Source organism: Pipra filicauda, unplaced genomic scaffold, assembly GCF_003945595.2.
Source record: "Pipra filicauda isolate LSUMZ 115617 unplaced genomic scaffold, ASM394559v2 scaffold415_size613988_pilon, whole genome shotgun sequence".
NCBI classification, from domain to species: domain Eukaryota; kingdom Metazoa; phylum Chordata; class Aves; order Passeriformes; family Pipridae; genus Pipra; species Pipra filicauda.
In genome coordinates, this window is record NW_024104549.1 from 295,033 (window position 1) to 321,844 (window position 26,812).

Sequence of the window (26,812 nt, forward strand, 5' to 3'; positions counted from 1 at the left end):
GCGTGGTTTATCTCTTCCTTGTTCCAGCCCTGGAGGAAAAAACCCAGCGATTTTGCTGCCGTGGGACCCCCAGGTCTGTATTTTATTATTTCTGTATTCCAGCAGCACCTGGAGATTTGACTTGAATTACCAACCCTGACATGGCCCTGCCGTGCTCTTGGATTAAAAGCCAGAAGCAGGAGGTGCAGGGGAGCTCTGCAGGTTTTGGGGGGGGGTGATCTGGGCCAATCTGATTCCTGAATTAGTGGTGTTTTGGGGATTTGGGAAGTCGGGGATGTGGGTGCCCATCCGGGCTGCTCCCCCCCGGAGCTTTTCGTGGCGCCGGGAGGAGGAAACATTTCCAGCCGCCTGTGCAAACAAGAGGCCCCGAGGAGGAAACACAGCAAGTCATGCTGGGGAAAATCCTGACTTCCTTGTGCAAAGCTCAGGGCTCCAGTAGAGGATTAAATCCCAGGTAAAACTGAGGTTTCCCCCCTCCCTCTCTTGCCCTGCTCCAAAACTTGTGCTTTCAGGTGAGGCAACGCCGATGTCTTGTCCAGGACATGGCAACGTTGGGTTTAGTGGTGCAGAGTTTGGTGGTCAGGAGAAAACCTTCCTGATACCCTTCATAAAAAAATTATATTCAATATTAAGCTCATTTTAGGAATTTTATTAGCCAGCAGCTCTGGGTGATGATGCCTGTAACACTTTAGTGGCCACAGCCTCTTGCAGCACCAGCACGGTGCAGGTTTAGCTGAGTTTTCCCCTCTATAAAACTCAAATCCCCTCTGCTTTCCATCTTCTCTGATGCATGGCTGATACAACCAGAGGCTTTTCCCAGCTTCAGCCCATCTCTGGGAAGTGGGATGACATTAAATTCAAAACAAATTACTTTGTGCATTCGAGTGAGGCTGCTCGAATGCATTTTCTTTCCCTAATGACGGAGGCAGTGGGAATTGCAGCACCATTAATTCCTGCTTTTGCCTCCTGTGAGTTGTCAGGGACTCTCCCCTTCGCCTGGTAAATACCTCATTCGTTGTGTCAGATGCTCTGCTGTGTCCCTGGAATCTTTTGTACAACCTCAGTGCTGAAAAATACCCCCAGCAGCCTGGGAATGCTGTGGGGTGAATCCCAGAGCTGCGGGATGCAGCAGGGATGAAGGGTTTACAGTGAGCTCCGGAAGAGACAGCCCAATCCCAGCATCCCACAGCGTTTCCTTCTGGTTTGTGCCTTTTGAACCCTTTGGGGTTCCTGGCTGTCGGTGCAGGGTGAGGAGATGGGGCAGCTGCCAGGCTCCAAAGAGTTTCCAGCCTGGAGGAAGATCAGCCGTGCTGCTGGCTCTTGGAATGGGAAACTGCCGCTCAGAGGACAATAAAGGTTATTAAATGTCAGGGAGAAATAAAGCTGCCTTTTTTCCCCCCTTTTTTTTCTGTTTTTTCCTCCTGGCTGCTCTGGTTTGCAGGCACTTCATGCTGCAGTCGGAGCAGGGGAGATGGGGACTGGAAGCAGCTGCCTCAGGGCATCCCATCCACTCTGGATTTGGGATGGGGGGTTACTCCTCAAGCATTTGGGGGTTCCAGCCACAGGCCAGGGGCCTCCAGACAGATTAAATGGTTGTATTCCCTTAGTGGGCACAGCCTCACAGGGGGTTAAATAGGTTTGTACTCACTTTCTGGGATGTGGGATGCATCCAGCCGGCTGCTAAAGTGTCTCCAACCCTTTGCCAAGCACAGGGTGTTTGTGACGGCACAAGGGGTGGTGACACCAGCTTTGCTGGCCTCTGCCACACCTCCTGTCCCAGCCCTGTGTCCTCGTGGCTCTGGCAGCAGGAGCACCAACAGGTCTTTCCAGTCCTGCCTGTGGCTGTGTTTTAGCACACGGTCCCTCCGGGAGGTCCCATCGGCACGTCGGGGCGGCACCCGGGGAGAGGGAAAAGCAGCAGGTGCATCACGGCCTCACCTTGTTTGGCCTTTACTTTGTCAGCTGTAGCTTTAATTAATCATTGGACACCGGTAAATGGTGGCGGAACTGCCTCTGTCACGCCAGGCTGTGTCCGCCCGGGACTGGGCACGCAGGGCATCGCCTCCGCCAGACACTTTGGGAAGGAGCAGCTCCAGGAGGCACCGTCCAGGGGCTGAAGGTAAAGGGCATTTTGGGGCTGGGGGGCAACCTGGGGAGTGGGCTGGGGCTGAAAGTAAAGGGCATTTTGGGGCTGAGGGGCAACCTGGGGAGTGGGCTGGGGCTGGAGAGACCCCTTGGGGTGCCTGGAGGGTGAGTGTCACCCTGCGTCATGGCTGATCCCACCTGCCAAAGCTGGTGGAGTCTGCTGGGAGGAAATACTGAGTGCTGACCTGCATCTCCCATGGCAAGGAGGAGGTGTGGAATGGTAACAGTTGGCATATCTGGTGTAGTTTGGAAATTGGGCATTTTTTCGGGTGGTGAGAAGGGTGATCCCAGGGGTCAGTGATCAAAGTGCAGCTCCCACGAGACCCCACATTGTGGTATCTCCCTTGCTCCCCCTCAGAGGCTCATCCACAGCATCGCTGTGACATATCCATTCCCTGGATTTGTCCCTCCACTGCTGCCTGGTCCCAGTTTAACAGATGGCTGGAGTGACAATTACTGCCTCCAAAGACGATATTTATAAATTCCTTGTTGGGCTGTTATCCGGCATGTGATGGAGCTTTACACAAACAGAGAGCTGGGAGTCACTGCTGGCTGCTGGAGCTGGGAAGGAAATAACAGTGCACAAGGCACTTCCAGAGAGCGTGGGGGGTTGTGCTGGGGAAGCAGCTTTGGAGGGTGCAAGTAAAATCATAGAATCATGGAATGGTTTGGGTTGGAAGGGACCTTAAAGATTAACTTGCTCCAACCCCAACTTGAAACGATCACTTAGGGGTGACTGGCACTGGCTGGCTGGCATTTCATCCCATTCCATCTCAGCCTGACCTATTCCATCTGATCCCATTGGGAGGAACGTGCTGCATCACAGAGAGCTGCAGGACTGTGAGGTGAAGTTGCCTCTCATGGCTCCTGGAGTTAATTTAGTTGCTTTTATCCTTTTCTTGGTTATGTTGCTCATGAATTTGGAAGCTCTTAATGCAGAACAATTAGGGATGGAGTTCCCTGGGGGTAGACTGATTCCCTTTCTGGAAATGCAATGATTCTTTTGTCCTCTGTGTTCCTGCCCCTTGCTGCTGACCAGGGCAGTTGATGGCAATGCCGATGCTCCAGGCTGCAAGGTGGGGATTGCAGAGGTGCTGGTGATGTTGGGAAGGAGAACACAGAGAGCAGGGAGGTCTGCAGGGAGGTCACACCTGAACAGAATGCTCAGTAGAGGATGGGTAAGGTGGCCTTCTCAGGAATCCTAGTCTTTGCCAGAATTTGGAAATAAAAGCAGGAAAATAGCAAACAGTCCTTTGCCAGCATGTCATGCCCTTAACACCTGCATTCCTGGGCTCGAGTCATCTGTCCCCTTGAGCTGGTGACATTCCCTTTGGTGCTGTGGCCTCTCTATCTCCTAAGCATCCCCTACACTCATCCTGTGCTCATGTCCAAATGCTCTGGGGATCCTGGGGCTCCTACCACCTCCTCTCCTGTGCGTGGGGCAGTGGTGAGGGACCACGCTCTGCCTGGGGAACACGGTGCGGTTGGAGGTGATGCTTATCCATGGCTTCTGGTAACTGAGCTGGGAAAGGGAGAGGGGACATGGGACACAAGTGCTGTGCTGGGCAAGCGCTGAAGTGTCACAAGCACTGCAGGTGCCACCAACAGCTTGTTTTGGGGAGGCTGGGGGAGGCACAGTGGGGTTTTGCCCAGTGCAGAGCTGCAGTTCCAGGCTGCCTTTCCCCATGAATCCCATTGGTTTGCACAAACCAAGGGATACCCTGCCATGCCAAGGCTCCTTTCACGATGCTCTGGGAGCCACCACATGATGCTGGTGAGTTCCCCAGCCCTGTGACACTGGAACAGCAGAACACTGAGCTGCAACCTTTGCCCTCCCAGCAGCCCCATGCCTGCTCCTCACCCATCCCACTGCCTGGCACGGGTGGGAGGGATCAAAACCAACCTCCTTCCTCCCAGCTCTGCCACTGCTGGTGCACCACGTGTGGTTTTCCGTGCTCCCAAGGACTGTTTTACCGGGAAATGAATTCCCCTGGAGCTCTTTCCCAGGGCCATGTCGACTTGCAGGAAGCGAAGGTAGTCACGAACGCCCGCGCAGGCCCGGGATATTCCTGTTCTGAGAGTTTGGTGGAGCCAAACATGATCCGGGTGTGTCTGGAGGGGAAGCAGAGGGAGAGGAGCCCCCCAGTCCTGCTGCTCAAGCCTGTGTGAGCTCAGCCATCTGTGTTTCCCATTATAAACAGGCTCAGCTTTCCTTTTATGAAAATAAAAATAGGTTTCCTTTTCTGTGGCATAACTTTTTGGTGCTCTGCAGATTCCAGGGAGGCTGAGGGTAATTATAACACTTTCATCCTCACTCGCCTGCCTTGCTGAGCTCCTCTAGCACACGTGCTGTGACAGATGTTTGCTCACTGAGAGGACCCCGGGGAGACACAGGAAGGGTTTTTCCTCCCTGAAGGAATTAGCATCATGGAGGTGTGTGGCTTTGACAGCCTGTGCCAAGCTCTGCTTTGCTCGGCAGAGGGGTAAGCTGTGTCCCCCTGACACGGGATCCAGCTGTGGGATGGCCTCAGGGAGGGCAGAGCATCCCCAACACCTATCCATGTGCTCTGGCATCTTCTGTGTGAACAACACGCCAAATTGCCATGGTCTGGGGCTTGGTTTGTAACCTGGATCCCAGCTGAGATTTAGAGAGAAGCTAGAGGTCAGCACGGGGCTTGTCTCCTCCAGGTCTTCCCCTGTGTCTGAATAAGGTGGAGAAAACTCTTTAAAAACACATAAATCTCAGCAAAGGAGAACTCCTGGCTGTGTCTGGCTCTTTACACCAGGACAGAGGGAGGTTTTCCATGCCCAGACCAGTGGTGTGACACGCAGGTGATGTGCCAGCAGGATGTGAAGCTGGGAGTGCAGGTGTATCCCTGTCCTTAGCCACTTCCATACATGAGAGAAGGAAGCTCTGGTGACTTCTGCACTGGCGAGTCAACCAGGAATAAGGAAACAGAAGGATTTTCCCAACTGCTGTGCAAACAGGGGCGTTCAGTACGGGAGGGTCCAACTTAATGCCATAAACCAGATTGGATTAGGAGGGATTTGCAGAGGGCCAGTCTGGAAGAGCAGCTTATTTAGGTTTTTAGCAGCCGTGTCACAACCATACATGGTGTGGCAACACTCTGTTGCATTGTGCTGGTGTTGGGGTGTTGGGTTTGAGGGCTCAGGGAGTGGCCTGGAGCTCTTGGGCTGGGGAGTCTGGGCTGGGAGAGGGCTCTGGAGTCCAGATCAGCACCAGGAACCTGACATCTTCCTTCTCTTGGGAGTCTGAACCAAATCTTTTAGCCCATGAGGTCAAGGAGGGTGAGTATCCCTTGGGGCTTGGGTGGTTTCCTGTTGTGAGTCTTTTTAATGCAAATTGATTTATCCTTGTGCAAGAGACTTGGTGATGTTGAAGTATCTTTTTGCCCCTGTCCCTCTCTGTGTGCTTTGGCTCTGCTGTGCTGGTGGCACAGCTCTACCCAGAGCAGTTGCCCCTCTTTTGGGGGACTCAGCCCCCACCGTGGGGCCAGCCTGGCCACTGGTGTTACAAGACCTTGGCTTTGGGGCTTTTATCAGAGCTTTCATTTTGTTTCTCCCTGCTCTTGCTCTGCCCCCATTCCTTACAGTGGGATTTTGCATCATGAGGGGCAGTGGAGGGGCAGCACAAACCTCTTCTCTGTGACAGGACCTGAGAGAATGACATGAAGCTGTGTTAGGGGAGGTTTAGGTTGGATATTAGGAGAAGGTTCCTCATCCAGAGGGTGGTTGGGCACTGACCGGGATCCCCAGGGCAGTGGTCACAGCCACAAGACTGACAGAGCTCAAGAAGTATTTGGACAACGCTATGAGGGACAGGGTGGGATTGTTGAGCCTGTGCAGGGCCAGGATTTGGACTGGATGGTCCTTGTGGGTCCCTTCCAACTCAGGATACTCTATTATTCTGTGGTCCCTCTGCTGTCCAAACCCTGGCTCCTTCCCGGAGCTGCTGCTCTTCCCTTGGCCCTTGTGCCTGACCCCGCTGCGCAAGGGAGTGAAGCAAAAAATTGCCCAATACCTTAGTAACTTCCACAAAAGAGCTGCTTCCTGTTGTAGCTGCCGAGTAGGTGGGGGTGTCACCCTCTGCTCAGCACCCACCCTCCTCTCTGCCTCCCTCCTGGTGCTGGAGATCCATCCCTGGCAGATGTGAGCTCGGCTGTGTCACTGCTGCTGCTGGAGTCTTGCCGTGTTGTGATGGGGAAGGGAAAATAGGGCACTTATCGTGTGTGACAGACACAGCCACCCCCAGAGCCTTTGTCTGCAGAAAGGGAAGGGAGTGATGAACACCCACGTCAGAGGCAGCTCTCCCTGTGCCAACGCTGCAGCTGCAACCCTGGCGCTGGTGGGGCTGTGGGTGCCCATGGGCTCCGAGTGCACTGAGGAGGGAGGAGGGTGCTGGAGGAGAGGAGAGATGTGGCTGCCAAACAGGGAGGCTGTGGGGGATAATTTCAGGCTGAGGATAGAGCTTGGAGAGGGGTCGCCCTCCCAGGAGCGAGAGTGTTTTTAGGGGAACCACCATGGAGAGGTTTCCACAAGCTGCTCGAAAAATCGTGGACATCTCATATGGGTGCAGGAGGGTTGATAACCCAACATGACCCTTGGTGGAAATGGGCTGTCCTGGTCCTTGGCTGCTTCCAGCCGTGGCAGAGTAACGGGGTAGATGATCTCCCAGCACCTTGTTAAGGGGAATAATTCCTGGGGAGGGCTGTGAGCTGAGGTGGAGGAGGTGGAGGTGAAACAGGGAGAAGAGGCACAAAACTTACTAGAACCATAGAATGGTTTGAGTTGAAAGGGATCTTGAAGATCACCCCATTCCAATCCCCTGCCACAGGCAGGGACACCCACTAGACCACGCTGCTCCAAGCCCTGTCCAACCTGGCCTTGAATGCTTCCAGGTGCCAGGAGGATGTGTGCTGGTGCACTGCTGGGGTTTCCATCTCCTGTGCTTCAAATCCTGGGTCAACAGCAGAATCAACACATAAAAATAACTAAATAAAGATCAGCCATCCACGTGAAAATCCAACCAGCAAGAGCTGGCAAGGGGGAGGCACTAAAACCCTCCCCATTGTGTTATATAAAAATTGGGGATCTGGGAGGTGTTTTTACACGTCACTTGCAATTTCTGAAGTCTGGTTTAATTATAATAATCACCCCTGGCAGACAGTCGATTAGTGATGCTCTCGGATTTCTGCTGAGCTAAAACGTTGTGTCACAAGCGCCTTGTTTCCTCCGTGGGCTGATGTGATGATGAAGGGGGGGTTGGCAGCATCCCCTCCGTGTGGGGTTGAAGAGGGCAATGAGCAGTTTCACACTAATTGGCACCATCTGAGATCTCCTGACGAGGATGATCCATGGCAGGAATGACTCACTCGTCTCCCTCACTCCTGCCTGGCTCCAGAGGACTGAAAAGCCCACGGAGGACTTTGACTCTCTTCCAAGGGTGCCCTTATGTGGCAGCACCTGGGTTTGGCCAGGCTTTGCCAGGGATGCTGCAATCCTCATCCCAGCAATATTTCCCTGGGTTCATACAGTTTGCTGCCCATGGGCCATCCCTCCATGGCATCTCCAGAGGGGGAGGATGCTGTTCTTACAGTCAAGCCTGGTTTTTGCTCCCCAAGGGGATCAGAACAGGACTGGCTACTGCTGCCAGTCTTTCAGGGTGTGCTGAGTCAGCAGTCAATGTTTCCCTGTACATGGGGGATGCTCTGATGCATGGAAAAGCACTCTGCTCAGAGTTGGGGTGATGCTGGAGCAGGGAGGAAAAGCAGGACTAAGGATACTGGGCTGACACAAAGGGGGGGTGTTCCAGCCTCCCCTCGCTGTCAGGGAGTGCCTTCCACTGCCTGAGGGGGGCTGCTGCTCCCCCAACCCTCAGAGAGACCTACTGGGCTAATGCAGGCATTGCCTGGGTCCTTTTGGGAGGGCTGAGATGCCCTGGCACAGATACTGGCAAGGGTAGAAGTGGAGGGGTTGGTGGCCTCCTCTACACGGTCATTTAATTCTCTTTGTATTAGAGACTCCTTGTCATTGAGAGCACCCCAGAATTGCCACTCAGGCTTGTAACACCCTCCCTGGGACAGCCCTCCCAGGGTTCTCACCCTTTCTCCATCTTTTGCCACAAAAACCTTGGAGCTTTTTCTCTGGGGGGGCCAGGAAAGAAGCTGGACCTCAGTGGTGCTGCCTCCGATCAGGCAGCAGTTCCCCTGAGCATTGCCCTTGTCCCGTTGCTGCACCATCCAGTTCCTCCTCCCCACTGCAACTTTCCCGTCTCTGATCTCATTTGGCATTTTTTTCCCCATAGTGTCTCACCTGGGAGGAGCAGAGCAGGTAACTCACAACCCTCAGGGGTCTGAGTGATGGGGAGGCTTAAAAACCATCTAAAGGTGATGGAAAGGGCTGGAGAACCCCCCTTTGATGGGGATTCCACCTAATTTTGGTTAATATTTCAGGTGTCATTATGCACAGGGGCTTGCACAGGCTGCTTTGAGTGGTAGAATTCCCTTTTGATGGGGACCCACCTCATTTTGGTTAATATTTTGGATATCTGCATGTGCAGGGGCTTGCACAGGATGTTTTGGTCTGGAGAACTCTTTGAGGGGGACCCCACCTAATTCTGGTTACTATGTCGGATATGTGAGTGCACAGGCTGTTTTGGACTGGGGAATTCCTCTATGAGGGGGATACCACCTGATTTTGGTTAACATTTCGGATGTCTGAGCGCACAGGGCGTTGCACAGGCTGTTTTTGGGGGGTGACGGTCTCGGTGCGGGGATCCTCCCGGGGGGCCCTGCTCTCTCGGGGGCTGCGCTGGCCCGCTGCCGCAGGAAAAGGGGCCGGCGCGGCTCTCGGGAGAGACATCGGCGCTCGGCCGGCCGTGAAAGCCGTGGCCAAATTACACAATGAGGTTTTCCCTTGCCTTTCCCGGGAGCCGCCAGCCGGGCTGTGCGCGCAGCCGTGCGTGCTGCGTGGGCACCCGCGATGCGCCGGGGCTCCGGAGGGAGGGATCGCATCGTCCCTGCCCCGCATCCACCGCCGGCGCCCACGCCGGACACAGCCCTGCCGGATGCTGCTGACCCACCGGCGAGCCGGGGTGCTCCGAGGCTCCTGGGTGCAGGTAAAAGCGAAGGGAAGGAGGGAGGGAGGACGGGGACAGGGGACACCAGCTCCGCTGTGACCCCGCGCGAGGACAGGCCTCGGCACGGCTGGGGTTTAATCCGTCCTCTTTCCCCATCTCCCGCCGGGTGGTGGTAACCTGCTTTTCCGTCAGCACCCACCTCCCTTTAAACTCAGCACATCGGTTGGATGCATCCATCCGTCCTGCCTGGGAAGGATGGAGGGTCTCCATGTGCTCCGAGGGTCCCCAGGCTCCACCAGCAAAAGGCTTCAGCTGTGCTGCCGTGGCGGCTGCATCCTTAACCCATCCGCAGGGGCTGGAGGCAGCTTCTCCCGTGGGAGTGGGGGACCGAGTGTGTTCAGGGCAGGGAAAACCACCCGTGCCTTTTGGGGAGCTCATTTCCAAAATACAGCCTGGCCCCCCCGGGATGGAATTTTGCTGGTGAAAATGGGAATTGTGCAATAAGCAGCTGCGTTTTGGGGCTCCTGGGGATGTGCGTGTGTGTCGTGGGGGGTGTAAGGGCTGTGCTGCTGCAAGTGTGAAAGGAGAAGCCGCTGCTCCGCACAAAAGCCCGGCTTACGTAGCACAGGTCTATTCAAGAGACATTTAATTCCCCTCTGAAGTCCAGGCGAATGGGGAGCTGCCATCTGGTGTCTGATGGCAGCGGGGGGAAAGGGCTCTCTGGGAAGCGGAGCAAGCTGGGAACTGCTGGGCTTCAGATTCCCTGGAAATGGCTCCGTTATTAGGGCCGAGCGAGATGGTTCAATACAGTGCCCCGTGTGGGTTTAAGTTGGTTTGGGGAAGGGGAAAGATCCTGCCTGTGCTGCCCACCCGGCAGCAGTGCCCTGACACTGGGGTCAGGAGAGGAGATGCCGTTGGGGAAAAGACCCAGTCGGCCAACACACATCACGTGCCAAAAATCCTCCTGCATCAGGGACAGGGACCCCAGTGCAGGCTCAGGGCAGAGCTGGGTGCTGACCCTGACATGCACCGAGTGTGTGTGGTCTCTGCTCCACCTGTGCCAGTGCAGCTGAGTGCCGGTCACAGCTCAGAGACCCCCTGGCATTCGGGGAATTATTTTTACGAAGTTACAGAGCAGTAATTCCTGTGCAGTGCTGCAGCATGGCTGCGCCTCAGCGAGGGCACAGCTCGAGCCCTGACAAACAGGGAGCGTGTCCCTGCTGCCAGTGCCGGGAGCAGAGCGGATCCACAGCGGGGACAGGCAGATCCAGCGTGGGGGAGTTCCAGCTTTCCAAAGTCCCGGTGTTTGAGCAAGGAGGTTTGTGTGTTTGAACGTCTGTGGGGTGCTTTGGGATGGGGTAGCTGCGGTACCTCTGGATTTAGGGTGGTTTGATGGGTCTGGCACTCAACGGGTCTGTGTCCCTCAGCCATGACCCTGCTGCCAGGCTGTTCTCCCTGTGGGAGAGACACAGGGGAACAAGACTGACCAGTTCCCTGGGAGGAAACAGGCCGTTCCCTTACGGCACAGGGAGTTTTCCTTGGCAGGCACACAGCTTTGCCCACGGTGCCTTTGCAGAGCCCTGACAGGCTGGCTCAGTGCCCGCTGTGGCACGTGCTTGGCTGGGACAGACCCGTGGGTGCAGTGAGGGGGATGGTTGTGTGGTGTCCCCAGCGGGAGCAAGTGGCATTCCCGTGTCAGACTCCACATACCAGCTCGAGTGGGCAACACAAGCCCCCGGGACCTGGGTGTGCTGTGCACAGGGTGATGGGACAAGTGTGGATCTCCACGGTGGGCTGCAGTGTGGAAAAGTGCCAGCACTGGGAAATGGCACTTTTCCCTGTCCCTCCAGCAGTGGTGACTCCCTGTGTGTTCCTCTGCATCAGGGCTGCATCCTCTCCAGGGCAGCAGGATGTGGGATGGGAGGAGGCAGCAATGCTCTGACCCCCTTCCTGCAGGTCAGGAAGGACTTGTCCCATGACACAGCTGAGAAACAGAAACATGGGATGTGTTTAAACAACCTCTGCTGCAGAGCAGCCTGAGCCCTGCCCTGGTCAGGGCAAGATGCTGCCCACATGCTGCAGGAGCATCTCTCGCCCCCGCACAGCAGCGGGATGAACACAGCCCTTGGCATCCACATCCCTTGGCAGGGCATGGATGCACTGCCGGAGATCTCTGCGGAGCTCATGGCTGTGTCCATGCACAATGTCCTAGGGAGCAGAGCCATCCCCTCTGGACTGCCAAGCTAAGTCCTGCAAGAATATTAATTGTGTCTTTCCCCCTTTCCTGGAGCTGAATGTCCCCAGGGGCTCTCAGAGCCCTTGAGCTACGTGTGCAGGTGCCATCCAGCACCCAGGGAGCGGAGAGACAGGAGAGATGGACTCCTGCAGCTACAAGAAGACAGCCAGAGGTTTCTTCACTTTAATTACGGTTTTTAATCATCCTGACAGCTCCAGGCTGGAGCACTGTCTCCATGTAGGATGCAGATGCGAGTGAGGGTTCGAGCATTGTCATTATGTGGGATGTCACCCACAGCCTGAGCTGATAACAGGGATTATCTGAGTCTGTCATCCAGCTCTGGGGACAGGGTGGGAAGGAGCTCATGGGGATCCAAGCCTTGTGGCTGGGAAGTAAGGAGAGCTGGGCCTCAGACTAGCCAAATTCTGCTCCCCTCTGGGATTTCCATCGCAGCAAACTGGGATTGGACCCCACTTCTCAGGTGTGAATTGCTGAGGTCCCTCATCAAACCTGACCTCAGCATCCAGCACACCTGGAAAAAGCCCCAGGGGGAAACCATGCAGGATTTAGGGGTGCTGGGAGATCCTTAAAGCTCATCTCATTCCAGCCCTCTGCCATGGGCAGGGACACCTTCCACTAGACAAGGTTGCTCCAAGCCCCATCCAACCTGGTCTTGGACACTTGCAGGGATGGGGCAGCCACAGCTTCTCTGGGAAACCTGTGCCAGGGACTCACCACCCTCACAGGGAAGAATTTCTTCCCAATATCCCATCTAACCCTGCCCTGTCAGTGGGAAGCCATTCTCCCTTGTCCTGTCACTCCAGGCTGTTGTCCTAAGTCCGTCTCTTTTTTTTCTGGAGCCCCTTTAGGCGCTGGAAGGGGCTCTCAGGTCTCCCCGGAGCCTTCTCTCCATCGGTGCCAAAAGGGACTTTGCAGCTGCCTTGGGAGTGGGAAGGGCAGGGGGCAGAGGGATGGATGCATGGATGGATGCATGGATGGGTGGGTACATGGATGGATGGATCACAGCGAGGTCCCTGCAGCTTGCGGGGTGGTTGGAGGTGTCAGGTTGCCGGGAATGCCGAGCTGGGCTGCAGCTGGCTGGCTCCCTACGGGCACCCTGCCAGTCCCTGCTGTGCCGCAGCCTCTGGGCTGCTCCTCTCCCGACAGAGAGAGAGGCCTCGGCAGCTCCTGAGTGCAGCAGTGTCCATGTGGCTCTCCCGGGACGCAGGTTCAGGTGTGTGTGAGGACAGAGTGTCTTCGGTGTGAGGGAAGGGGGGACAACAGGGTGCCAGTGGAGGGGGAGGTGATCGCTTGTGGTGGGTGCGTGCTGGTGTCCAGATTTCTGCCACCTGGGATGACTTGTCTTTCTGCCCCTGCCGTTTCTCAGCCCTGGGGACTGTGGGACAAGGGATTTTCCCAGCTATCTGATGCTCAGGGAGGCTGCAGTGTTTTATTCCCCTGCTATCCTGTGGGTCTCAGCACTCCACTGCCCCAAAGGGTCCCTGGGGATGGGAAGGAGGAGGAGGAAGGTGCTCCTCCTGCACTCCAGGGGTTATTTTCCCAGAGACACTGTGCTCTGCTCAGTGAAACACGTCAGATTTGGTCTTATTTTGAACTCTTTTTTTGTCTGATGAACTGGACATTTGTCCTTTGGGGTATGCTAATAAATCTGGGTACTTTTGCTCTGGGGCTGGTTGCCTGTGTCCTGGGTTCAGTTCCCTGGAAGGCAGTGGGGCTGTGTCAATGTTGCTGTTGTGCTAGGTTTGTCACTGTTACCTGTCACCTGTGCTGCTGTCTCTGCTCCTGTGCCACCTTGTGCTGGCCCCGTGCCCGGGTGCTGCAGTGGGGCTGCTTGTACCAGGGTCCCCTCTCAGACGTCTTCATTTGCCACCTCCTGGGGCAGAAACGTTCTCACAGAGGACACGAGTGACTCTGTGATGAAGAAGCAATTTCAGGGCAGCCCTTTCTTTGCCCTTTTTGCTGCACAGCAGCTGCTGAGGTGCTGTCTGGGATGGGCATGTGCTGGAGCATCGTGGTCCATTGCCAGCAGGTGCTCCTGGAGCAGAGCTGCCTGTGGCCTCTGTACCTCCTCTGTAGGACCTTTGCAATCTGGGTTGGATGCCAAAAGTAATTATTTGCAGTTCAGAACCCTTGTCCTCATCCCATTACAGTTTCTGTTGTGTCCAGCATCCCCTTTCCATTCCCCATTTAAGTCAATGTGTGTTTAGCGCTGGGACGCTCCACCTCAGAGATGATCCCCTTTCCAAATGGGTCAGACAGACCCATGAGCAGAGAGGAGGGCAGGAGAGAGGAGGGTGTTTCTCCAGGGCTGCCCTGGAGAATCCCCAGTGTGTTGCCAGCTGCTGGCTCACGCCAGCCCAGTTTTGCCCGTCAGGCCACGACATGTCACATCCCAAATATGACATATGGAGCTCGGACTCAAACTGTCTCTTTTCTGGGCTAAAGGATAGAAAACCCTCTTGAACTGTGCTGAAAGCACATGAGCACTGCATGGGTTTGCTGATTCACGTGGCTGACGGAGAGCAGCCAGCCCTGTCTGCCTGGTGTGTCCCTGTCCTGTCCCTCCGCTGCTGATGGGCATCCTGGGGACATCGTAGGTGGTGGCCTTGCCCAAGGTCCATGGTGGTGGTTCTCTGGGGACCTGTCCTCACTCTCATCCTCCCTCTGTCTTTCAGATGTCCTGTGCTAACCTGTCCCCTCTCAGAAGGTCCTGCCTGCCTTAGCCAGCATCCTGCCTGCGATGGCCTCCACACCTCAGTGAGGGGCAGAAGGACAAGTAGCAAGTCCCTCCAACACCACCACATCCCCCAGGAGAGCCATGGAGGCCCCTGTGGATGTGCCCGTGGGGAACCTCATTGACTTTGATGCCGAAACACCCACCTGCGACCCCTCAGAGCCCGCTCCTCCCACTGCCCCCAGTGACAACGGGCACCTGGGGGATGCAGGGGACGGGCACCTGGGGGACACAGGGGACGTGGCCAGGGAGGAGAGCGATGCCACCGAGTCGGCGGACAGCGAGAATGACATGGGTGACTCTCCCCGGCACTGGAGTGGCTACCACCGCTCCTCCTCCAACGAGTCCTTCTCCTCCAGCCAGAGCACGGAGTCGGCGCGAGACGAGGTGATGGCCGAGCGCCGGGAGTTCATGAGGCACTACGTGGAGAAGATCTTCACCGGGGGGTAAGCAAGCAGGGCCAGCGAGTGCTGCTGAGCCTGCTGCCAGGGAACATCCCATGGGATGAGATCTGGCTGCTTTCCCACTCCGAGAGCATTGGTTTGTGTCCTTTCCTGGGCTTGGCTGATGCAGCTTGTTGCTCCACAGCGTCAGAGCTAAGAGGGCATGCAGGCTTTGGCTTGCACTCCTCTCCTGAGCACATCCCAGCTCATCTTCCACCCCCATCTTCCCTCCCCTCTTCTTTGTCCCCTTTCCCCTGCCAGGGGCTCGCTGTGCCAGGGGGCTCACCGTGCCGGGGGTCTCCATCTCCTCTCCCACTGTGCATCTCTGCTGATGCCCGTGCAAATGCCGGTGGCTCACACGTGCCCCGGGACCCCCAGGCAGCCCTGGGCTCTGTCCCCATCCCTGTGGTCTCTGTATCGCGGTGTCTCAGCGCGTCAAGCAGGATCGAGCAGACGGAGCGTGATGAGCAGCAACAGGGCTTGTTTTCGCTCTGGGGCACCGCGCCTGTCTCTGGAGCTCAGTTTCTGCTCGCGCCGTCCTTGGCTCTTCCCTTCTCCCTCTGCCTTTGGTTTCCCCCCTGCCAGGAAGGAATAAAAGAGCAGCGTAAGCTGAGGGATGACAAAATGGATGCTTCCATTCCCTTCTTCCTCTGCCTTCCTCCCGGCATTGCAGCACCGGGATGTTGCTGCTGAGGGATCATGTGGGGGAGCGCAGCTGTGCTGGCTGCATGGGGGACCCCGGTCACATCCTCAGCTTTAATGGGTGTTTTTTAAATTTTTCCTCATTTCAGAGAGGATTTGGACCAAGAGGAGAAGGCCAGGTTTGGTGAGCTCTGCAGCAGCGAGAATGGGAAGGGCAGGGAGTGGTTCGCGAGATATGTGAGCGCCCAGGTAAGGGGAGTGATGGGGAGGGAGCAGAGATCCTTCACTAGACTTTTGAACAGCCTGGGCAGGAGGGTCAGAGTCACAGAATCACACACAGAATCACAGAATATTCTGAGTTGGAAGGGACCCACAAGGATCATCGAGTCCAACTCTTAAGTGAATGGCCCATACAGGGATCAAACCAGGCCAGGGGAATTTAACTGTGCCCCAAAGCAGTATTTTTGGAGGGCAGAAACTTGAGGAAAGGGAGGAACCTCAGTACAGGGAGTACAGAGGTGAATAAATGCATCTCAAGGCAGTTGAATACATACTTAATGCAATGTGGGAAAGCACTCATTTGTTTTATTTAAAATTAAATCTCACCAGCACCTGGAAATGACCTATTCCCTAAAAGAACCATCCAGAGAGGCAAACCGCTGTTTCTGAGGGGGAGCCAAGCTGTGTGTACTCTTTGCCCATGTCCCATAGTGGAGGTCCCAGGGTGGGCTGAGGCTGTTCTTGCTGCTGTGCTGAACCCTGGGCTCTGTCTCTGCAGCGCTGCAACTCCAAATGTGTCTCAGAGCAGACCTTCTACCGCCTGATGCAGTCATTCGCCCTCGTGCTGTTTGAGTAAGTCCTGGGGGGAGTCTGAGGCTTTGTTGCAACCACCAGAAGCCCCTGAGATCAGAGCCATGAGGCTGTTTGAGTTTCCATTACTGGGTGTCTTCACTGAATCCTCCCTCCATGTCAGGTGTCACCAGATGGATGATTTCAGCCCCGCCAAGAACCTCATGACCATGTGTTTCACCTACTACTACATAGGTAAGAGGCATCTGCACCCTTGTGCAGGCTTTGCTGGTGCTGGGGACCTGTGTGATGTGAACCCTGTGCATGGGAAGCGTGGTGGAGGGGCACCCCAGCTCGCCTTGTTCTGGGTGACACTGATACCGAGTGGAAAAGAGCCTCCATGTCTGAGAATCTATGGATACCTGGCAGAGCCCCTTGCTGGGGTGGTAGCTCATGGGGATGCTGGTTTGGCATTGGCATTGGCATTCTAGCCGGGGATGTTCGCATGTGACAACCCCCAGATGTTCCCCGACCCTGGGTGTAGGATGTGAACACCCCAGCCCAGAAGCACCTTGGCTTGTTACGTGGTGTGTGGTGGTCGCTCCTCCACAGGGGGGCTGGATTTTCTACCCAAAATGTGGATGAAGATAAAGACCTACAGGAATTGGGGTGGGATAGGATCTTAGGTGTTTCCATCTGGCTCCTGGTCTTCGTGGTGCATTTTGTAGATGGAGCAAGTCCCCCAGGAGCTGTCAGCACTCAGGACCATGAAATTCACTGAGCTCCTGATGTGTTTCCCCCAGGCAAGCCCCATGCTCTGCCCTTGGAGGCCAAGGAGAAGCCCACGGGCAGCATCGACTCGTACCTGAAGTCGGCGAACACGTGGCTGGCAGAGAAGAAGGACATCGCAGAGCGGCTGCTGAAAAACACATCAGCCAAGACAGAGAATGTCAAGGGCTTCTTTGGGGGCCTGGAGACCAAACTGAAGGGTCCTGCCACCAAAAAGAGCGAGTGGGTACCACTCCATTGGGTGGGCAGGGTGGGCTGGGGCTGTGACCGAGACAGAAACCTCCTGGGTTACCATGGCCATGGGAAGGTGGTCTCTAGCCTGGTCCCATGCTTTGTGCACTAGTCATTGTCACCTCATGGTCTGGGAGTCCTGTGTCCCTTGGGTGTGGAGTTATGTGTTTCCAGGATCGTGGTCTTCTGTGTCATCTCTGTGCTGGGTCTGACTGGGATGGACACCACCATCTCCTAGTCACCTTTCTGACCCCAGGGAAAATGGCACAGGAGTAGGGAGTCTTTCAAATGAGGGTGCTTCCTTCACCAGGGGCATCATGGGCTGTCAGGGGGGACAGGATTTTTGGGAGCTGACACTGTTTTCTGTGCCACAGCGAAGGTGAGGACAAACCGAAGGAGAAGCTGAAGAAGACGGGTGAGTGGAGCCAGGATTGCTGCAGTGGGCATGGTCAAGGCATCATGGGGGAAGGAGAGAGGGCTGGAAATGCTGGAGTTCCTTGTTTTAGAACAATCACAACTCTTGTCCTTCAAGGAGCTTGTCCTCAGTGTCACAGGCTGCAGAGGTTTGGGCATCCACTGCCCTGCACTTTTGTGGTGCATCAGTCTCCCCCAGTCACTGTGTGTGCTGCCAAACCAGTGGTCCAGTCCCTTGAGTATTAGTGGGCTAATAGCTGCCCACAAAAAGCAGCCAAAGCTCCTCTTCATGTTGCTCTGGATGTATTGAAGATGAGTGTTTGGTTTTCAAACCATCACCGCTTCTCGGATGCCAAGCTGGGAGGGGAGGCATAAAATCTTTGCTTGGATGGGAAGCTGGGAGTCGTCCAGACCTTGGCATGTGACTGTGTCCCCCCCCCAGTTTCTGTGCAGAGCCCAGAGGAGGAGGAGAAGAAAGGAGAGAAGATCTACCTGTACATGCACCTCAAGCAGCAGCCAATCTGGTAAAGCCCCCAGGGCGAGCTGGTTCCTGCCTGGCATTGGCCTCCATGGGGAGGGGGTTTGTCCTCTTGTCCCACATGTTCTCCAGATGTTCATGAGTGCCTTTAAGCTGCTGCCTCTAACAGAGGTGACCTTGGGCTTTGGCACATCCCTTGTGCTAATGAGAGCATGTTTGCAGCCACAAAAGAGCTGGTCCAAAAATGGATCAAATCTGCCAGACTTGTTTGGGCCATCCTCGAGTCACCTCCTGACCCCTGGGTAGTGGGTGAGCTTGGCTCTGAGAGGATTTGGGGACAGGCTTGGGGAGATTATAGAATCATAGACTGGTTTGGCTTGGAAGGAACCTCAAAGCTTATCTCATTCCACCTCCCTGCCATGGACAGGGATGCCTTCCACTAGACCAGTTTGCTCCAAGCCCCATCCAACCTGGCTTTGGGCACTTCCAGGGATGGGGCAGCCACAGCTTCTCTGGGCAACCTGTGCCAGGGCCTCACCACCCTAACTGTAAAAAACCCTTCCTTTTATCTAATCTAAATCAGATATCAGGGACCTTCCCCAACATCTCCCTCCCTCCTGCAGGCACAACCTGCGGTTTTGGAACGCCGCCTTCTTTGATGCCGTGCACTGCGAGCGCAGGAAGCGATCCCCCACCACCAGGTAGGACATTCCTGGTGGGAAAAGGAGACTCTGTGTCCCCTCCAGGCCCCTCAGGGTCTAAGGCCTAAGCATGAACAACCATGGGAAAACGCTCTGCTTTCCACCTCTGATTGCAAAGCTGCTGGGACCACTGGGTGGTGGGGTGGGCAGTGAGATCCACATCCTCGTAGGGATTTGAAGGTTTTCTTGCTTGTTTTGCATTGGTTTTGGAAGAACACAGCCCTAGAGGTGTGCCCAGAAATCCCAGCCAGGATTCGGGCTGTTGGTGCTGTTTGCCAGCAGATCTGGGAGATGCTTGGTGCAGCCCTCAGGGAGGTGCAGTGGATGGGAGGGGATGTCCCTGCTGTCCCCAGGAGGGCTGTGGTGACCAACCCTGGGTAACCCACCAGAACGAGAGCTGGGGATGGCAGCAGGGCCAGCCCTGAGAGCTGGGAGGACTGGGACAAACCCTGCAAGGGGAAGGGGCTGCTCTTGTCACAGGGTGGCTGTGCCTGGGCATGGGGACCCCTCGGGGTGCAGGGGTGGGTGAGACACTCTCCAGGCTCATGCCCATCTCTTGCTCCCCCACGGGGCTGCTGTGGGGGCTCAAACAATTCCGTCCTCTCGACTGCAGTCTCCCTGCTCCGAAGCCAGACCCTCCCGCTGTCTGTGAGTGCCCTGAGGCTTTGAGCTCTCGGGGTGAGAGTCCTCGAGCTCAGAGCATTCGAGCGGCCCCTTTTCTGAGCACTGACAGCACCTCTTGAAGCAGCCAGTCTGCCTGTGTCCTCCCCAAATCCTGAGCTAAGCCATAGCAGCTCTGGCTCTCACCCTGGGATGCTCTGCCAGGCTCAGCACACCGATCAATCCCTTTTTTCCTCTTTAATGCTCTTCCTTTTTTTCCCTAGCAAGCACTGAAAGAGGCTATTGAACAGTAATGGAACCATAACTGCATTTGCTTTGATTAAGCCCCAAATTAGCAGCAGCAAATGTCTCACAAGGACATACGCCACCGGCAGCTGCTCTCTGCTCCGGGTGCCTTTCCCAATTAATCTGATGGCTGAGTCTGCCTCTGCTGCAGAAACAAGCCTGACTAACAAATGAGCTTTGGGAGCTGCAGCCTGGAGTACCCTGAGTATCTCAGAGGGGGTTGGAAGGTGGTGACCCCCCCCGTAGTCCTCTGCAGAGGATAACAGGAGCCACTGGGTGAACCGGGGTGCTGCTTGATGGACTGAGGATTGAAATCCCTGGCAGGAGAAGGTGGTTGGTGAGGGCTGGGTTTGAAATTCCAGGTTGATGCTTGGCCATGGCAGGTGTCCAGAGGGTCCCTGGGGATGGGGTACCCCATCTCTGTGGGGTGCCCAGGGCATCTCTGGGGTGGCTGGGTCATGTCCTCCTGGGGCTGCAGCGAGACCTGGGGAGGATTTTTCTCCTCTGTATGGGGAGGGCGGGGAGGGGGGAAAGGAATCAGAACTAAACTCCTCTTTTTCTCTCTCTTTCCTTTCTCTCTGCCTTCTAACAACCTTCTTCCATCTCTTCTTCTCTCCGTTCCCCTCCATCCCTCTGTCTTGCATGATCTTTTCACGCACCACTTTTGTCGGCCCCGTTTCTGCTGCCGCTCCAGAGGGAACACTGGGGAGGAAGAGGAGAAGAGGTGTGTCTGTCCCTGTACTTCATTAGTGTCCAGAGGTTGATGCTCACTTCAGGTCCAAATCCTACCCTGGGGAGGGGAGTAAAGTGTTTTGGGGCACTCTGGAAGGTCCTTTCTCCACTGGGGAGGAATGGCTGCCAAAGGTTTGACCATGAGCATCACCCTCACCGAAGGGCCAGAGAGGTTTAAAATGGTTCCTCTTTAATGTGGTTTTTGAAAAGGAACATGAATAGTTTTAAGCTGTGAGATTTTGCTGGGAACATCCCTCTGGGCAGGTTTTGGACATGAACTGAGTCTCTTTGTGGAGAAAGCATCCCCCTCTCCTGTCCTTCCCACTTGCTCCTGGCTTCTGCTGCCACATAGAGGTGCTGAGGATCCTTTGCCAGCTGGAAAAGCTGGTCCTTTTTGTTTTTTTTTAAATGTGCTCTTTTGCTGCCATCCCTTTGTAAAATTAAAAATGCAAATGGGGGCTGCATGTCACAATTGGGAGCATGTCCTTGGAGCCACATCCATCCGTGCCTCGAACTGGCATCAGGGCAGAGGACAGTCATTGCTCCTTGCTGGAGCATGGGATCTTGGAGCAAATCACTCCAAGTGGTGGCATTAGCAAGAGGATGAGGGTTTTTTGAAGTTTGGCAGTAAATCTTCCATGTGGCTGAGGAATGTATTGGCAAATGGATAACCTAAATATTGCTTGGAGCGAGCACTGCTCAGGTTTGCTGCGAGGGGGGAATGCTGCTGCTGGAAGAGGGGTGGTGCTGAGCAGTTGATGAACAGTTCTCACCAGTTCCAGTCACTGCAAAGCTTTCCTGGATACCCCAAAATACAACTCCACAGCCCACGGGGTTGCTCACCCCTGAGCCTGCCCTGCTGGGCCAGTATGAAGATCAAAGGCTTTGAGTGGAGCCACATGTGGGTTTTCCCCCTTCCCAGGCATGTTACTCCCCGAGTAATAAGCCAGAAACACAGCCAGATTTTTGAGGGGGCCACTTTGATAATGTTTTTTCTCCCTCCTTCCTCCCTCAAAAACATAAAAAGGCAGGAAAAAAAATGTTACAAACATGCTTCTTCTGTAAGCGAGCCAGTGGGTTCTGTGAAGTTTTGCTTCCAGATTTCAAAGCCCCTTAATTTTTCTTCTCTCTTTTCAGCCTCCACATTTGGCTGTGGGTTTTATTTGTTATCGTAAGCTTTATCTGGGAGAAATTACACCTTTTTTTTTTTTAATCCTTTTAAACATATTGTGTGTGTTTCCAGAGCCCTATAAATATGAGCTGGTAAATGAAGGCTCAGCTTAAAAGCTTCGCACACCCAGGCTGGGCTGGGTTAACAAGGATGGGCTCCCTTCATGAGGTCAGCCTGGCTGAACACTCATCCTCTTCCAGTTTCAGCCAAATGTGCACTGGGCTGAGCCAACCTCACTGAATTTAGGGTGAGACCCCCTTGTCCCAGCAGTACTTTCCACCCAACACAGACCCCCCCTCCTGCTTGGCATTCCCGCAAGCTGCAAATGTGTGTTCTGCTCCTGGTGTTCTCCTCTTCCTTCTCCTCCATAGAGCTATTTTTCTTCTTCCTATCCCTGTTTTTCCTTGCTTTTCCTTGTCTCATCCTTGGCTGTAACCTCACCTGACTTCTTGGGAAGGGCCTGGCTTCACTGTGGGGCTGTAGTTTCCCCGGCATGCATGCACTGAGCCCCCTGCCACCACCCCAGGGACATCCCTGAGGCACAGGCTTTATTCCTGGGATGGGGACTCCTGCCACTGCCTAGAGCTGGTTGCAAACATCTAGAGCTTAAAACCCTCCATCCTTTAAGGCAATGCTGCAGTTGCAGGGAGCTGGAGTGGAGCCGGGCCATCCTCAGGGCACCACTGGGATTTTGGCACATCAGCCCTGGAGAGGGGCCGTGGGGAGGGGTATGGGAACCCCCTGCGCTGTCGGAGGGGGAGGTATGTTTGGGGAGCAGCTTGCTTGGGGTTCAGGGAGTTGGAGCCCTGCTGCAGATGGGGGAAGAGGTGCCTGGTACCCCCTCTGGCACCCCTTCCAGTTTGGGGGGCTTCAGCAGAGCCCTACTGGGATGGCCATCCCCCTGCTTCCTCCTCATCCCCCTCGCTGAAGCAATGGCACCGAAGGTGAGCTCTGTGCTGGAGCAGTCAGTGCTAGTTTTAGCTCTTAATCAAGGCTTTTCAGAGCAAAGCCAAGGCTGAATAAGACCTTTTCCTGGGGCATCTCTTGCTTTGCCTCAGGGCAGGAGATCTGTGCATGGATGCAGCCTGCGAGCTCATCCAGCACAAGAGAAACCCTGGATGCCCTCCTGTCCTCCAGCAACATGGCCCAGGGTGGGAGAAGGCAGGCAGGGGGTCCTGGGGTGATGGTGGTGCCAGATGGACTTGTGCCTTTCAGAGAGAAATGGTGCCACATGACACAGGAGGAGCGTGACGACAGCCTGCGCTTCAACGAGAACATCACCTTTGGGCAGCTGGGGTGAGCAGGGCATGGGGACTGGCCCTCCTGGGGACCAGCTGTGGAGGGGGGACACCTGACAGATGTTCCCCCACTGGGGACATCCCTTATGGTGTGGAGGGTGCTTGAAGCTTCCCCCTGGGAGCTGCTCCTGCCCCGTATATTGAATATCCAGGTGCCAAAGGGCGTGGAAGAGCTCTACAACAGCTGAGCACCATCCCAGTGGTGCATCCCCCACAGGGGCTGTGGAGAGGGAGAGGAATGTGGGGGGAAGAAAGACCAACTTGGCCCTTCCCTCACCAAGAGCATCTCTGTTCTCCCTCAGCACCTTCATTCACAACATGCTGGCGTTCGGCCTCAACAAGAAGCTCTGCAGCGACTTCCTGAAGAAGCAGGCGACAATCGGCAATTTGGATGAAGGTAGGGGAGATCCCAAGGGATGTGCACCCCCATCATGGGGTCCTGGAGGGATGAAGCATAGGTGGGGTGGTTCAGCACCCTCCCAGAGCTCTTTTCTTTCTCCTCTGCAGAGCAATACAAGCTGCTCAGTGACCACATCGAGCAGATGGCCACCGAGTAGCCTCCTGGCTCGCACGTGGTGATGGAGAGACGGCAGCCGGACAGGTGGGGAGGGGAGAGAAACCCACCTCCGGGGCTACCTGAGGCTGAAGCTGGGATACTTACAACAAAAATCACACACACAAGCTGCAATAAAACCTGCATGATCATCCACCAAACTTTAGAGCTGCACCAGGGCAGCCTGTAGACGTAGGAGCTGAAGAGCCCCCTGCCCTCGCCAGACCCTCCTGCCTCTATTTTCAGAGTAGACAGTCCCAAAAGTGAACTTTGTCAGTTAAAAAGCAAAACAAATCACAAGGCAAAAGCAGAAAGAGAGTGACTGTGCAGCCCCCCAGGTGCTCAGTCTTCAGCCCCCCATGAAAGGCTGCTGTGGTCTCCAGTGTTTGCAGCTTGTTGCTTTTCCAAGGCTGCCGTGGATGGTGGTAAATCCAGAGGTATCCAAGGCTGCTTTTCCCTGCCGCCATCCCCTTGATGAGCACAGCAGATGCTGGAACTATACTAGGGATGCAGGAGGAGAGGGCAGGGATCACATCCAGGCGCTGGGGCTGCATCCAGCCACCGAGGAAGCCAGTGCCAGGGGGAGCAGCCGGCTCTGCCCCCAGTTTGATCCATCTCCGTATGTCCGTAGTGAGGCACCGGGTGCTGGGAACACGTGGGTTTGTCCCGGCTGCTGAGGAGGATGATGGGATGCAGCAGCCAACGGGAGGCTCTGGGTCACTCGGGTTGTGTTGTGTATCCAGGGATGTCACCACTGGCTGGGGACACGGGCAGTGCGAGGGGTTGGTGGGAGCAGAGATGGGGCTGGCAAAGTGCTGCTACTGTGCTCAGGATACAGCTCCTTGGGAGCTGGAAGGAAATCCTTCCCTTGGGAAACCTTCTCTGCACTGCCTGTGTGGTTTTGTACCTCTGGGCAAAGAGGAAACACAGTTTGCTTCATATCATTAGCCTGGATCAGTAGGAAAAAAGCCATGGCCTTGGGCAGGATTGTGGGAAGAGGAGGCAGAGGAGAACCTCGTGGCTTGGGAGGAGGCAGCAAAGCACATCATCCTACTCCCTGCTGCCCTGTCAGTGTTGGGATGTCGCTGGATTGTGACATTTCCCAAAGCCTCCTGGTTTCCCACAGCGACCGTGGTAGCAGATTAATCGCTCTCCTTCCCCCGGCTGCTCCTCGCTGTCCCCTCCTTCCCCAGCCCCTTTGCTCCAGCTGATCATCCATCAAACCTGAAATAGCCCTGTCTTAAGGACATCTCCCGTTCTGCTCAAGGGACGGCAGCTCCCACTGTGCAGCATATCTGATTTTTCCCCATGGATCTTGGCATGGTGGTTGCAGAGAGGCTGGGGACATGAGGACATCGCTGGGGACACGGGGACATCACTGCTCCCCTCTGCAAGGAGCATCCCATAGGGTCAGAAACCCCCAGCCCTGCTCAGCCAAAGGTCCAACACTCAGTCTCACCCCAAAAACATCATCTTGAAACACAAGTCTAGGTTTCAAGAGACCGTCAGTCCATTTTTCCCCATGCTGCCAGCTGTATCCTGTAGGATAAATAGCATAAAATGGTATTTTTTCCATGTAGCTCTTAGTTTCTGGTATATTTCTGAGCATCAAAGTGATGCTTTTAGCTAAGCTGGGCTTCCCTTGCTGCCGGGGATGGGACTTGGCTCCATGTTGGGTCTTGTAGGAAGGATGGATCCAGCACAAATTTTCCCTTGGCCATTCCCAAACCTGGAGAGAGTTACTGGAGAAGGGTTTTTGCCGGGGTGAGGGGCAGACATTGGTCCCTCCAGCAGCCCCTCAGCTCCATGAACACCTTCCTGATGGGCAGGATGTGCTGGACCACAGGCAGCTCAGCATCCTGGAGCATCCTATCCCCATGACATCCCTGTATCTGTCTCCACTCAGGTCTTCCCCAAATCCTCCTTTATTTCTTTATTATTTTTTTTTCCCAACATGAAAAAAGAAGTTCAGTGCTGAAGTGTATATTATTTGCATGTGTATTTTTCTATTAAAAATAATTAAAATCAAATAAAAAATATCCATAAACCCTTCTCGGCCGGGACTGTGTAAAGGATGGGGTGAGAGAGAGAGAGAGAGAGATTGGAATAAATTACCTTAAATATTAAATTTTTTTGCTCCACTGTTGTCGTGTGTTTTAACCAATGGATCTTCTCCATGCTTCCTGCTTGGCCTCGATGTCCCTGGTGCCTTCCCAGTTCTGCCCTCATCATCATCTGTCTTTTGCTGACCTATTTTTTAATAGAGAAAAATTGATGCACCTTTTACAGAGACTTTAGCATTTGCCCCGGAGCCAGAGAGGCACATGAAGGAGATTTAATTTTTATTTTCTTTTCCCCTGTGCTCTCAATCTCTGCCAGTCACCACTGAGTTGATGACAGAGCTGAGATCCTGCTCTGGCCTCGGGACATTTGATTTCAGTGTATTTAAAAATCAATTACTCACTATTATCCTATTAAAAAAAGATGTTCCCTTAGGTTAACAGGCTGGGAGTGTCATCCTCCACCCAGGCTTCAGAGTCCACGTCCCCTTGGGTCTCCATATAGCCAAGCTGAGCCTGTTCCTTGCCCTGCAGGGCTGGTTTCTCTCTTGGTAGCCCAAGGGGAGGGTTTTGTGGCCAAGTTTCTCTTAGGAAGGAACTTGCCCCACTCCTTTTTATTTTAATTACCCTCCACAGAAACCACCATCCCCAAAGCTCATGCTCAGAGGTTTTACCTGGTGTTTTACCTGGATGTGGACTGCCCAGCTATGGAAAACCAGGAGCCATCCACGTGCCCTGGGATCACTTTTGCTCCTTCCATCTGCTGAATTCCTTATCACCTTGCTGTGCCTGATAAGTTTGTGTGTATAAGAAAGGAGGGGCTTATTCCTGAGGTATTTGCTCAGCGCCAGGTGCCCTTTGCAGTGGCTGCACCCCAGCACCTCTCTGTTCCTGGTTTTGCAGGCTGGGTGCTTCCAGAAGGGTGTTGGGAGGTTATAGGGGCAGCAGGCACAGCAAGAGGGAAGGAGATCTCTGGCCACTTAATCCCAAACTGTGAGGGAGTGAGATCCATGGTGAGTTAACCTGGAGGTGGGGGGGTCTCCTGGGAGCAGTGTCCCTGTCTTGCTCGTTGTGTGGTGGTCATTAAGCCCATTTAATCATTAATGAATTAAAAAGCGCTGCATTAAAAGCAGTGAGAGGCAGCTGAGGGGTGTCAGCCCACCCAGGAGGGTCGTTGGTTGAGCTGAAATGACCCTCATTCTAAAATCCCTGAGGGTGGGTTAGACCAGATGTGATGTGGGGAACTGCTGGAGGAGACCCTGGGAAAGGTAAGAACAGGAAGGTGCTGGGCATTACAGCCACAGCCCATCTCCCCATTCTTCCCTGTGGGGTATTAACTACACCGTGCAGCAGCTTTAGGAAAACTGATC

The 26,812-nt window shown here is 54.8% G+C and overlaps 1 protein-coding gene across 4 annotated transcripts; it reads left to right on the plus strand.

Moving 5' to 3' along the window:
* KIAA0513 (KIAA0513 ortholog) lies at positions 1-25,510 on the plus strand. 4 transcript variants are annotated; one of them, XM_027737901.2, is made up of 13 exons: positions 1-73; positions 14,177-14,681; positions 15,470-15,569; positions 16,099-16,172; positions 16,294-16,364; positions 16,913-17,120; positions 17,504-17,544; positions 17,986-18,067; positions 18,645-18,722; positions 20,323-20,352; positions 22,747-22,827; positions 23,132-23,226; positions 23,337-25,510. In XM_027737901.2, exons 2-13 carry the CDS (start codon positions 14,320-14,322, stop codon positions 23,384-23,386), a joined length of 1,272 nt encoding a protein of 423 aa, XP_027593702.2. In that variant the 5' UTR covers positions 1-73; positions 14,177-14,319; the 3' UTR covers positions 23,387-25,510. The 4 variants fall into 4 exon arrangements, with proteins under 4 accessions (XP_027593702.2, XP_027593703.2, XP_027593701.2 ...); XM_027737902.2 differs by lacking the exon at positions 1-73 and adding an exon at positions 1,879-2,119; XM_027737900.2 differs by lacking the exon at positions 1-73 and adding an exon at positions 9,133-9,283.
* The last annotated feature ends 1,302 nt before the right edge of the window (positions 25,511-26,812 follow it).

Coding starts and splice junctions, on each gene's coding strand:
- KIAA0513 (XM_027737901.2), top strand. CDS start 14,320: ATGGAGGCCCCTGTGGATGTGCCCGTGGGGAACCTCATTGACTTTGAT. Junction 14,682..15,469: donor GAGAAGATCTTCACCGGGGG/GTAAGCAAGCAG, acceptor TCCTCATTTCAG/AGAGGATTTGGACCAAGAGG. Junction 16,173..16,293: donor TTCGCCCTCGTGCTGTTTGA/GTAAGTCCTGGG, acceptor CCTCCATGTCAG/GTGTCACCAGATGGATGATT.